The 12,779-nt window shown below is 38.4% G+C and overlaps 2 protein-coding genes across 9 annotated transcripts in view; both read right to left on the bottom strand.

Annotated features, from left to right (window-relative positions):
- Positions 1 to 12,779, bottom strand: part of LOC310881449 (antigen WC1.1-like) — a 74,043-nt gene that overhangs the window by 42,154 nt on the left and 19,110 nt on the right. The window lies entirely within an intron of this gene.
- On the bottom strand, positions 3,515 to 9,029 carry LOC310892811 (taste receptor type 2 member 40-like). Its single transcript, XM_083821035.1, has one exon. It carries the CDS (start codon positions 8,276 to 8,278, stop codon positions 7,334 to 7,336), a length of 945 nt encoding a protein of 314 aa, XP_083677161.1. The 5' UTR covers positions 8,279 to 9,029; the 3' UTR covers positions 3,515 to 7,333.

The raw sequence follows: 12,779 nt of genomic DNA on the forward strand, positions 1-12,779 counted from the left end.
CAGAATTAAAGTGAGAAATAGGATAGACTATTTCTCAGTACTTACAGAACTGAAATTCAAAATTCACAAATTCACAAATAAGCAGACAATATGGAATCTAGCAAATTTTAGAAGTTTCTTCCAGTGCTTTTTGTACCTCTCTTTAGTATTTGTCTTTCATACAACATGGTATATCAAGGAAATGATGAGGTTTAAGTCCTCTTCTGGCTTGCAGAAACAGGGTGGTTGTTGCTTCTAACAGAGTGACATTGACTTATATTTGAAAATACCAATGTTCAAGCTGAGTTATTGCTGGCAAACCACAAAAACATAAAAAAGTGCAACAATAACCAGAGGAAGAGACTACTATCACACCATTTTTATGTATGAGCAGGTAGCTTGTGGCCCTACAACTTCCTATCAGGAACATGGGCACATGGGAGTTTTACAAACTCATGTCAGTGAAAGGAGAAAAATGATTCCTTGAGAATAGCAAACCTGTTTACACAATGTTGTTCATACATGAGACAAGCACATATCACAGTTCATGAGTGTTTTGATTAACCCATTAGTAAAGATGAACTACACTAGATAACAGCAACTACAGTAGTCCTTTTTGATTTCAAATTCTCAGTCGGTGTTCGCAAGCAAACTTGTACAAATAGTCTGTGAAAAATCCACACAGATACCATATGCCTGTACATTAGTATATGAGATATAGAACACTTTAATCTATAGCACAGTGTTATTCGATGAGAGAAGTTACAGGACTAAAAACAGCTTTATCATTAGAAAGTTTTCCCTACAAAAACAAAACCTAAAATTACTCAAGCTTAGGAAATTATCTATGAAGTATCTGAAACTGTATGTAAATATAGTATGAAACTATAATGCCAGTTACAGTAAGAACTTATATTCAAAGCAAATAATTATACAGTTATATGATACGTGTACAAAGGAGTTTCAAAACAGTTTGAAAGATTATCTTGTATTAATTTATCTTTAAAAATATTTGGTACATTAAAAAGTGTATATAGAGCTTCAAGTCACCCATTTAACTGTTAAGACTCATTTATATTTAACGAGCAGAAGAATGTACAAAATCCCACCTCATTTATGGTGTGACTCTTAGACTAAGCTATTCTCCTAAAAAATGCTAAACAACCTTTGATTTCCTCAGAAATACGTTCTTTCAATCATTTTTCAAATGATCATGGAAGATCCACGTGTCTGAATTGTTTCTATAATTCAATGTCTTTCTTGCTTCCTAAGAGACGCTATATTGTTCTTCTAAGATTGGAACATGCGTGAAAGTGTTACCCTCACTGCTTTTTTTCCAGACAATGACCCAGTTTTGCCATAAGAGAACCAATCTATTGAGAAATGACATAGGCTACTCCTATAATTTGTCCTTATTCTCCTGCATTTGGTTAGAAGAAAAGTTCCAGACAGTGAATACTTTGATGACCTTGACTGTCCAGGAGTTGAAAAATGTTGTTACCTCCAACATAGGAAGAAGCACATATCCAAATGCTGAGAAAAATAAATAAAGATCAACTACTTCCCTTTGAATTTCTTATCTCTTGTAATGATAACCAGTCATATATTAGTCACTCTGACCCTTTTGCTGGCTCTGTTTCCTGCACTTGGTATGTGTCTTGCTTGTCTTCCTTTCCAACTGTCCAAGTCAGAGTGTGTGAGTTATTTCATGACTTACTCTTATGCAGTGGGATCTTATGAGGCTTTGTTCAAACCATGTTGGAAAAGAATTTGGTACCTAATTCTTCTTATACTATTAAGTATGATGTCTGTCACTCCATTTTTTCAAAGCTGACTGCCTGGGTATGAATGGGGAAATTTAAATTTAGAAGTTTTAGAAAAGTGATTTCTGCAGACAATGGGTTTGACAAAATATGTACTTTCAGGAACACTTTACACACACACACACTGTACAGATGCTGAGTTGTCTTTAAATGAACATTTTTAGTGGGAAAGGGCATGTTTTCCAGCATTTCAGTCATGAAAACTCCAGCTGTGTTTATAGGCATGCAAATGAAAGGAGGATCCTGCAGTGAGCTGTCAATTTCATTGCATATCTTTGCATTTCTTGTCCTGAGCTACTTAATACAATCAAATTATTGTTTCATTACTTGGAAAAGAGGCCAGACTGTGATTTAGAAAACAAATGAGTGTTGATGTTCCCTTTCCTCTGAATGACTCTTCAATTTTTTTATTTTTATTTTAATCATTACGAAGGATTTTATGATTTATCAGGGATCTATAGGTTAGTTTAATACGACATATGGATATTGTCACAAAATTGAAGTTCTGACTGTGACCCCTTTCCTTAATCATTTTTTTCAGTGCCTTTACTGCAAATAGTTCATTAGTATCCAAAAGTCCATAGTCCCATGTAGTATAACATACAGTGATTTTCTGCCTGTCTTCTGCAAAGGAATCTCAAGGCTTCTCATAGACATTGTTAAAACATAGTCATAATGTTGTAGTTGTATAGTATTTCTTCAGGGAACTGAAATCACATCACACAGCAGTTTACAAGGAAGTTGCTCCTTTGGCAAAAACAAAGGTTATGTTGAGTGTCCAGGAGAAAAAGAGAGTTTATGTCTGGTAGAGGGAGAAAAAGAGAGTTTATGTCTGGTGGAAGAAGGGGCAAGCAACTCAGAGCGAGTACAAGGAAGTTGTCAGCATATGCAGAGAAAAAATCAGGAAGGCCAAAGCCCAGTAAAAGCTCAACCTGGCTGGTATGGTTAAGGATAACAAAAAATGTTTTATAAATAAATTTAATTCAAGATGAGGGCAAAGGAGAATCTCCATCCATTACTGGATGCAGGGGGAAACATGACCATAGACTATAAGGAAAAGGCTGAGGTTCTTAATGCCTTCTTTGCATCTGTCTTTACTAGCTAGACCACTTATCCTTGGGGTACCCAGCCTCCTGACTTGGAAGTCTGGGACAGAGAGCAGAAAAAAACCCCATAGTTCAGGTGGAAACAGAGACCTGCTGCTCCACCTGGACTGTCACAAGTCCATGGGACCAGATGGGGTACACCTGAGGGTGTTGAGGGAGTTGGCGGATGTGATTGCTGGGCTGCTTTCCATCATCCATAACAGATTGTAGTTGTCTGGAGAGGTCCTGGATGACTGGAGACTTGCTAAGGTAATGCCCGTCTATAGGAAGGATTGTAAGGAGGAACCGGGGAACTACAGGCCTGTCAGTCTGATCTTGGTGTCAGGGAAGGTTATGGAACAAATCATCTTGAGCGCAATCACACAGCATGTACAAGACAACCAGGGGATCAAACCCAGTCAGCATGGTTTCATGAAAGGCAAGTCCTACCTGACCAACCTCATCTCCTTCTATGACCAGGTAACCCACCTGGAGAATGAGGAAAAGGCTGTTGACATAGTCTACCTAGATTTCAGCAAAGCCTTTGACACAGTCTTCTCCTGGAGAAGCTGGCAGCCCATGGCTTGGACAGGTACACTCTTTGCTGGGTTAAAAACCGGCTGGATGGCTGGGCTCAGAGAGTGGTGTTGAATGGAGTGAAATCCAGCTGGTGACTGGTCACAAGTGGTGTTCCCCAGAGATCAGTGTTGGGGCCCATCCTCTTTAATATCTTTTTTGATGATTTGGATGAGGGAATTGAGTGCACCCTCAGTAAGTTTGCCGACAACACCAAGTTGGAGGGAAGTGTCAATCTGCCGGAGGGTAGGAAGGCCCTGCAGAGGGATTTGGACAGGTTGGGTTGATGGGCAGAGGCCAGTGGGATGAGGTTCAATGTGGCTAAGTGCTGGGTCCTGCACTTGGAGCACAACAACTCCATGCAATGCTACAGGCCTGGGGCAGAGTGGCTTGAAAGCTGTGCAGGGGAAAAGGATCTGGGAGTGCTGATTGATGCTTGCCTGAACACAAGCCAGCAGTGTGCTCAGGTGGCCAACGGCATCCTGGCTTGTATCAGAAATAGTGTAGCCAGCCAGGCCATGGAGGTGATCGTCCCCCTGTACTCTGCTCTGGTGAGGCCACACCTCGAGTACTGTGTTCAGTTTTGGGCTCCTCAGCACAAGAAGGACATCGAGGCCCTGGACCTTGTCCAGAGAAGGGCTATGAAGCTGGTAAAGGGCCTGGAACACAAGTCCTGTGAGGAGAGGCTGAGGGAACTGGGGTTGTTTAGTCTGGAGAAGTGGAGGCTCAGGTGAGACCTTATTGCTCTCTACAGCTACCTGAAAGGAAGTTGTGGGGAGCTGGGGGTCAGCCTCTTCTTGCATATAACTAGTGATGGGACTAGAGAGAATGGCCTCAAATTGTGCCAGGGAAGGTTCGGGTTGGAAATTAGGAGACATTTCTTTCCAAAAAGAGTGGTCAGGCATTGGAATGGGTTGCCCAGGGAGGTGATGGTGTCACCATCCCTGGGGGTGTTTAAGGAAAGGTTGGATGTGGTACTTAGGGACATGGTTTAGTGGCTGACATTGGTAGTAAGGGGATGGTTGGACCAGATGATTTTATAGGTCTTTTCCAACCTTAATGAGTTTTCTGTGATTCTAAGATTAAACCAGCAACTTATAGAAACCCAGAAAAGTCTACTTAATGGAAAAGGGTTAGGTTCCAAAAGTTGGCATCTGTTTTATGCTACATTGTAGCAATTTCTTAGAAAATATTGTAATTTTTCTGGATTCCCAATGAAAACAGTTACAAGACTACATGATTTTTATCATCTCATTGTGATAATGTTACAACAGGAACAGCTGTTAACTTTGCTTGTTTCCTGATTTTTGGCATAGATTCTAAATAGATCCGGTACTGCCCCTAAGTAGCATAGGTGTATATGGAATAGTTGGGACATTGTAGAAGGATCTGATAAATTTCACATTTCTTTCAGATTGACAACCAGTAAATTCAAGATGGTGGAATCAAACCTATTTCTAGATTACAAAAAAACTTATATAAAAGAGAAAAATGCCTCCTATGAGATAAGATACATGACTTGAAAGAATCACAGGCTCTGTTAACTATTTTTTTTCCTACTAAGAAGTGTGTTATTTTTTTCCCTAAGGAAAAAAAAATGCTCATCAATCTTATTTAATCATTTGCCAAAAAGAGCAAAATAGATCTGGTAAACAGCTTAGAAAACATATTTTAAATATATTTTATTACTATGACAATTTAGTTAACTGGGCAACAGAGGAAAAATAAAAAAAAGTTTAGCAGAAGGTAGACCTTAGAAGTCGCCTTCCAGTATTTCTCTCTTAGGTTTCCCTCTTAGCTTCCAGAATACTCACTCTAAAGAAAGCTGTGGAGGAAAGCCTTTAAAACAATATAGGAATCTCTTTCAAATTTCATGTCCACTAAGAAATGTGACTTGTTTGTTTTTCTTGAGGCAGAAAAGTGCAAAGAAAGGATGTGAAGTAAAACACGTGATGTGATAGATGCTGTTCAGGGTGCCTCTGTTGAGTAGCCATATACCTGATAACAGCCTGGAGCAGGACAAAATACCTGTTTAATGGTTGACCATAACCCGTATGTCTTGTTTGTTCTTGTGCTCAGAGAGATATGAGATGCTTTCCCTATGGCAGCAAGAAGGGAGAGAGAAGACTAAACCTCCAAAAATGTTTCATAGTGCTAAGCTGGGAAACACTGCTATTCATGGATGCTTCCCTAACAATGGTGTCATTGTCTTAATTCTGAATTTTCATCAGCTATGTTAAATGCCATAAAAAAAAATCCATCTGCAAGCCACTGCTGGTACCTCTGCAACAGTTTAGGTTGTAAGGGGAAGAAAGGCTCCAAGAGAAATAATTCTTTAATCTGGCATCTTAAAATTTAAAAAAACAGATAACAAAAAACACATTCCAGCACAAAACAAGATTACATACACATAAATTGCTTCTAACAGATTGGCTCTGACAACGTATTATACATGAGAATGGGCTTAGTCCAATGCTAATCCAAACAGAAAGCTCAAACCATATATAAAAGTTTTAGTGATGATCACTTTAAGAGAATGTAAACTTCCACTGCAACTGAAAGGGATCATAAAATTCCACTTCTAGTGTAACAATAATGTGCTGAGTTTCAGATTCACAAATATATGATTTGTACAGGAAGTAGCAGTATATTTCTAAAGCTGAGGGAATCCCTCTGTAGAAAAATTTTACAGGACACACCTTTATCAGAAGTGAGACACTTTGTGGAGATGGGCCTGTTTCAAGAAACATTTAAAGAGTTTCAAAGCATATATTTAAACAGTTTTGTTTAACATTGAAAATGGTGAATTAATTTCTCAATAATGATGATTAATTTCAATACTAAAGTAGTAAGTATTTTAATGCATTTTGACAATATTTATATGATACAAATACGCAATGATTCTAAATTTGAGGAATTTATTTTGCATAGCAAAATCCGAAATATTAATCTTTAAGTTCATTCTTCAGAGAAGTCTGTTATTAAGAATTTTTTTTTCTTTATGTTTTTTATATTAGCTTTAATCATATGTTGTTAGACAATTTTCTAATACATCTTTTTCTTGGGAACACAGACACTGATTATTAATTCAACAATTCCAAGAAGCTCAAAATGTGCTACTTTTTACTGACTCAATTTGAATCTTCCAGTTTTAGAATCAACAAGCAGTCAAAAATGATCTGTAAGAAATTTCTAGATTCTTGGGTCTCAGCATCCTCATTAACATGCCTGTACTCACCAGAAACAGCCTTCAAGCCCCATATTCACATATGAAGTTTGAGCATGTCTATGCTTAAGTAGGTCTGTTCTATTAGCATCATGAGAATCTGATTTGTAACCCAGAATGTAAACCATTTTGTAGAATCATAGAATGGTTTGGGTTGGAAAGGACCTTAAAGATCACCTTGTTCCAACCCCCGTGTCATGGGCAGGGATACCTCCCACCACACCAGGTTGCCCAAAGCCCCATCCAACCTGGCCTTGAACACTTCCAGGGGTGGGCATTCACAACTCTGGGCAAGAGAGAAGAATTGAGAGAGAATTTCATGAGATTACATTATTGTTTGGGTCTTTTTTTTTTTTTTAATTATTATTTTTTTCCCTGCTGTCTTTGAGAAACAGTAGAGATTTCCAAACAAAAATACAGAGGTACAATACTTACATGCTGCAGGCAATTATCTTTTAAAACAGGAGAGAATTTATGAAGTTCTTCATTGCAAGGGTCACATTCAAACAAAGCAAAATCCCATTTCATGATTCCAGATCAGGACTATAGACTACTGTTTTATGTTTCTATTATTTTACAACTACAGTGACTTTAATTTAATTTATTTGAATCTAATTAGAAAGTCCTGCACAGCTCATGGTCTTTTACATGGATCTAGTTCTAACATGACAGTTTATGTGTTGCAAAATCCTAGCTGGCATCTCTCGAAATTTGGGATTGCTCCAGATTAAGACCATAGAGTGTCCTGCAGGACAGGCAGCCATTACAGCTATACATATGGCTTCTCCAATGCTGAAAGGTAAGAAAGCATCAGATAAAATGAGAACCAAAGCAATAAAATTTGTAATGTACAGGATGAGGAAGGAAAAGACTGACTTGATAGCACCAATATGGGCCTCTTGGCTAGGATCCCTGAAACCAGTTGCATTATTTTGCATCTGCCTGGTGTGTCTCCAGAGAGACTTAATCAGCAGGATACTTGAAACAACAAACATTATTAAAGGTAAAGCTATACCAGCATTACAGAGAAGGATCAATAATAACAAACTAGTTTTCATTGTGCCTCTCCTTTCTGAAGTGTTTCTCATGGTTAAAGGAGTAGTGAAGTTGTTGTGCACGTTGTAGATATCCCAGGAAAAAGGCAGAGAGGTTACAAAGGAGAAAAGAGATGATGTTATCAGCATCCAGGGCATGAAACTGGATAACCTTTGCTTCAGCCAGATGAAGAATGATTGAGTAAAACTGGCAACCTTGATACAATAGAAGACACTAAGCCAGGCAGCAAACCAGAGGCTGGAGTAGTTCAGAAACACAAAAACTGTCTTGAAAGTTACAAACAAGTTTTCTTCATAATAGGAGGCTTCACAAAACAGACTTAGGAAGAAATCCAACATCATCCAGGACTGCAAAAATAATCTGGATAAACTCAGAAAAATCATAATCATATCATAGGAGGACAATATTTTGCTCCTGATGCAGCTAGCTGAACTGACAGCCAAAATAGTCACATTTCCAAGAAGTCCTATCATTGATTCAATTATAGAAATTATTAGGCATATAAGAGAAAATAAATCGGAAATAGTGGACATATCAAGAACTCACAAATTTTACTCAGCTTTTCACAGGCTCCTGAAAGATCTAGACATACAGAGCAATGCTACACCCAACTTAGCACTTGTCCATCTATTTATCTCAGAGGAAGAACTCTTATAACAAGTCATTAAATATTTATGCTATTTTACATTTGTTTAATGATTAATAGCTCAGCTGCTATCTCTAAGCATGCAAATTGGATAAGTATTCAATTACTGTCTTTTCATTTTAGAGAAAGGATTTGCATTTAAAGGGCTCAGATGGATTTTTAAGATTGTGTTGTAATCCGCTTGTCACAGAGCCCTCTGAATTTATATATGTAAAGATGGAGAAGAGTTTTGAATGTGTGCATTCTCTCTCATGATAGGGTTGCACCCCATATGCCCGTATTGGGGTAGAAAAAAAGATCATTTCAATATTAGAAAGTGCAAGAAATGTAAGACATTTTCAAAAAGTATACAGTGAACTCTGTGTAGGAGAGTTTCTATTATCTCTTTCACTTCCTTGAGAGAGATTTGGGCATTTTCTTTCATTTTCTTGCTTTGTGTCTGTCTTCAGTGATCACTGGGAAACTGTGTGACTTCTCTTGCGCTGGCAGAGGAAGAGGAAACACAACAGATATCCCAAGATCCTAACACTATGAAATACAGATGTTTAGGATTATGCAGTAGCCAAGCTGTTGTTTTCTGTGTTTTTGTTTTTAACCACAGTTTTGAACTCAGGTGACTGAAGTGCCACTTAATATGCCTATATTTGTATTTTATATCTGATGCCTAAACTTCTCCCTGAATTGCATAATTTCTTGATGTATCACTTCTGAGTTTATAAGAAATATTTACCATGGACTTTTTTACATTAAGAAATAAAATGGATGTCCTTATACTATAGCCTAAGATCAGCTCTTTATATTTATCAGATACATTAAAATGATTATTACAAAGTGGATTATCATGTTTTTCTCATGTGTGTAGAAATTTTTAAACATTATAATTATCATTATATGCTTGTTTTGAGTGCCACAAATTATAACCATTAATTTGTAGGAAGATAGGAAGATATGAACAGGGAAAATAAAAATTATTGAAAGTACTCCACTTGACCATTTTGTTCTACTGTCCTATGAAAAAATACCAAATTCACCTTTGGAATGTGAAGTCTGGACATGTACAAAATTAAGTTTGGGGAAATGGTCAAGTGTTAATAGAGTCAGTGTCTTGCTCCAATATGGAAATTGCATACTTTCAAAAATCTGTTGTGCTTGCTAAAAGAAGTGAATTCAAACACTTTCCAGATATAAGAAGAAAAATTTTAAAAGTTCTTCTTCTGAGTGGACAGGTTTGGGTTTAGTGATAAAGCTTGGGAGAGATGTTTTATATGTAGGATAGAACACTGAAGAAAGAGCACAAAGCCTTTTTAGAAATGAAGTCGCCGAAGTTTCTGTCAGTAATATGGCAGATGTGGGCAGTTATGAAGGGAAGTTTTTTGAAATATTTTCTTCAAAACTGTTTCTCTATGTAGTGTGAATTTACAAACATTTTAATGTAATCTATGTTTGCCTAGGACAGTGGTCTCCAAACTTTTTTGATTGTGCACCTCTACTGGTAAAAAATTTTTGAGCATGCAATCCCTGATATATGCATATTTATTGTTAAAGAATATAAATGTACTATTGTGCATGTGTATGTATTATGTACATATTATGCCCATTTGCATAATAAAACATACAAAAATAGAAAAAGATTAAATAAAAATATTTTATTTTTATTTTACTCGATTTCTTGATGGTGCAAAACATTTTTTTTCACACTAAAATATTCACAAATTTTATTAGTGAGAGTAATGTGATTGAATCTGGTTCATACAGTGATTCAAAGTCTGGTTGTAATTTCAATTTATTTCACAACTTGGCTTTAATGGCTGTCAGAGCTGAAAAGATACCTCACAAAGATTGAAATGGAAGAAGTGCGTCTTTGGCTGCAGTTACTAAATCATGATACTGATTTTTCAATTCCACTCAATATTTATGCAGTTGTTTTTGCTGTAATTCAGCTAATAGATTTCCATCTTCCCTGATGTCAGTCAGTTGTTCTTGCAAATTAATTGCATTTTTATATCTTTAATAAATGGGTTCAAAATCCACTGAAATTTTCCTGTGGAAGGAAACAGGTTAGAAAATTGTTTTCAAGTTTTTTATTTGTAGAGATATGAGAATTTTTATAGGGAGCCCAAATCATTTTCAACAAGAAAATCATAAAATCTCCACAGCACAAGATTCTTTTGAAAAACACTTACTTTCTCACTCGTTAAAATGTCACTTTAACCTTGAAGGGACAGATTAGATATGTTTATTTCTCTGAAAATATCTGCTGGGTAGCATACAACTGACAGCCATTTATCACAAAAAAGGTTAGTAGATTCAGAACACCTTTTTTGTAAAAGAAAAATGTGTAAAAAATTGTCTTTAAATTTGACATCTTTTTAAAGCCCTTTGCCATGAAATAATGAATGAAACTCTGTGTGGTACAAAACATCTTTATGGTCATCCCTATCCTGAATACAAAGCATTGTAAAGTTTCTACTGTTTTAAGGTTTGTTTTTATAAAATTAGCCACATTTATGACATCCTGTGTACTTCTGGCTCCCATTTCTTTGCTGCAATAGTTTGCCTCCAAACCATGCAAGGAGCACACCCAAGATCATAAAACCTGAAACCCTGAACATGGCACCAACTACGAAGCCAATCATTCACCTGATGTGCATGCTGCCTCCTCCTTGGGTCCCAGTCTCCAACTGGGAAGACTGAGGAGAACACTACTTGTGCTCCTGATCCCTTCACCATTTTTCCAAGGGACATAAAGTTGCTCCCGATGTTTCGGAGTCTCCTTGTTGTGGCCTCAGCTGTGCCTACATGAAAGAGCAGGAACAAGTCTGTCTTGACCAAGCTCAGTAGCCTTTTTGTGACGTCACAAATGCAGGCCCCAGGCAGGCAGCAAACCTCCCTCAAGAGATTGTCTGGTTGGCAAATGGGTGCCTCTCAGAGAAGAGTCTTCAATTACCAACACACTCTGTGCTTTTTATTTTTTTTTTGGTGGCACTGGCTCTTATACAAGTGGTTTGCTGGTCCACTTTTTTGGAGTTGCCCTTTCCTGGGTCTTGACCATTACCATTGCTGTTATTGACACCCTCTCCCTTTTTTGAGTCCCAGAGAATCATATCTGTTGTGTAGGGACACTTCAAGGACATGAGGGTTATTTCTCACTCTGCTCTGAGCAGAGATGAGGATCCAGCCTCTCGTGTCTTGCGAGTCCATAAATTCTGATGGTTTTGGGTCAGAATCCACTTTACCACTCCCTTGCAAGGACTTAAGGTAAGGCTGTTGCTCAGCCTGCGCCAGCGCATGATACAACATGCCGATCTCTTGCTTGGATTCCTGGATGCATTGTAGCCTGCTGAGCTCTTCTTGTGACCTGGCAACTTGCTCAGAGTTCATCTGCCTGGTCACACTTGCACCCATGACACCCAACTCTGCCTTCAGGCCCTATGGGGACCTTAAGATATTGGAATTCCCTGCAACGGATCGTCTGGGCAGCTCTTTCGGTCCTTGGGAGGTCTGTTTGGATAGAGACGTCTGCCAGGGTGTGTCGTGGCCCCTCCATCTGGATTTCAGTCTCAACCCGGCAGGTGAGGCAGGTGGACACCATTTTTGCCTCACTGGAAAGCCACTTCTTGATGCTTTCAGAATAGAGGGTAAAGATCTGCCTGCCTACAGCCCTCCCTGCTCGCCCTGATGTGCAAACTGCCATGCCAAAAAAAAATGAAGAAAAAAACATTTGTGTTAAATTTAGCACTGGTCATATACTCTCTCTTCTCCCTTATCTACTAGAAAATCACTCACGGGACTAGTGACATAATACTAACAGTGGTCCCAGTCATCTAAGGAGTTTGTTCCCAGGGGCGTTCTCACCTCTTTCATATCCCTTTCTTTTCCAGCTACAGCTTTTCCACAGTGTTATTAAACACCGGCTTGCCATGAGGCAGCCTACCCTCCCATAGTTTCTTTTGTTTTATGGAATCATCTTGCATATGCCTCCTGAAAGTAACAAAGCCTTTTTAAGCCCGTAAAGCTAACAACAGGATGGCTAGGTGTGGTGGTTTTACCCAGTTGGGTGGCTGAACTCCATCCCAACCTCTCTCTCACTCCCCCTCCTCAAAATGGAAGGGGGACAAAATATGATGAAAAGGGCTCAAGGGTTGAGATGAGGACAGGGAGATTGCTCAACAATTGTCATCACAGGCAAAACAAACTCAGCATAGAGAGATTAATATAATGTATTGCCTATTACTAACAGACTGTGCCTATTACTAACAGACTGGAACACTGAGAAACTAAAAGCAAGCTGAAAACACCTTCCCCTCATCCACCCTCTTCTACATCCTCTCCCCAGACAGTGCAGGGGGATGCATAATGGGGGCTGCAGTCAGTCCGTAATGCTTTGT

Source organism: Anser anser, assembly GCF_964211835.1.
Source record: "Anser anser genome assembly, chromosome: 1".
Lineage (NCBI taxonomy): Eukaryota > Metazoa > Chordata > Aves > Anseriformes > Anatidae > Anser > Anser anser.

Coding starts and splice junctions, on each gene's coding strand:
- LOC310892811 (XM_083821035.1), bottom strand. CDS start 8,278: ATGTCCACTATTTCCGATTTATTTTCTCTTATATGCCTAATAATTTCT.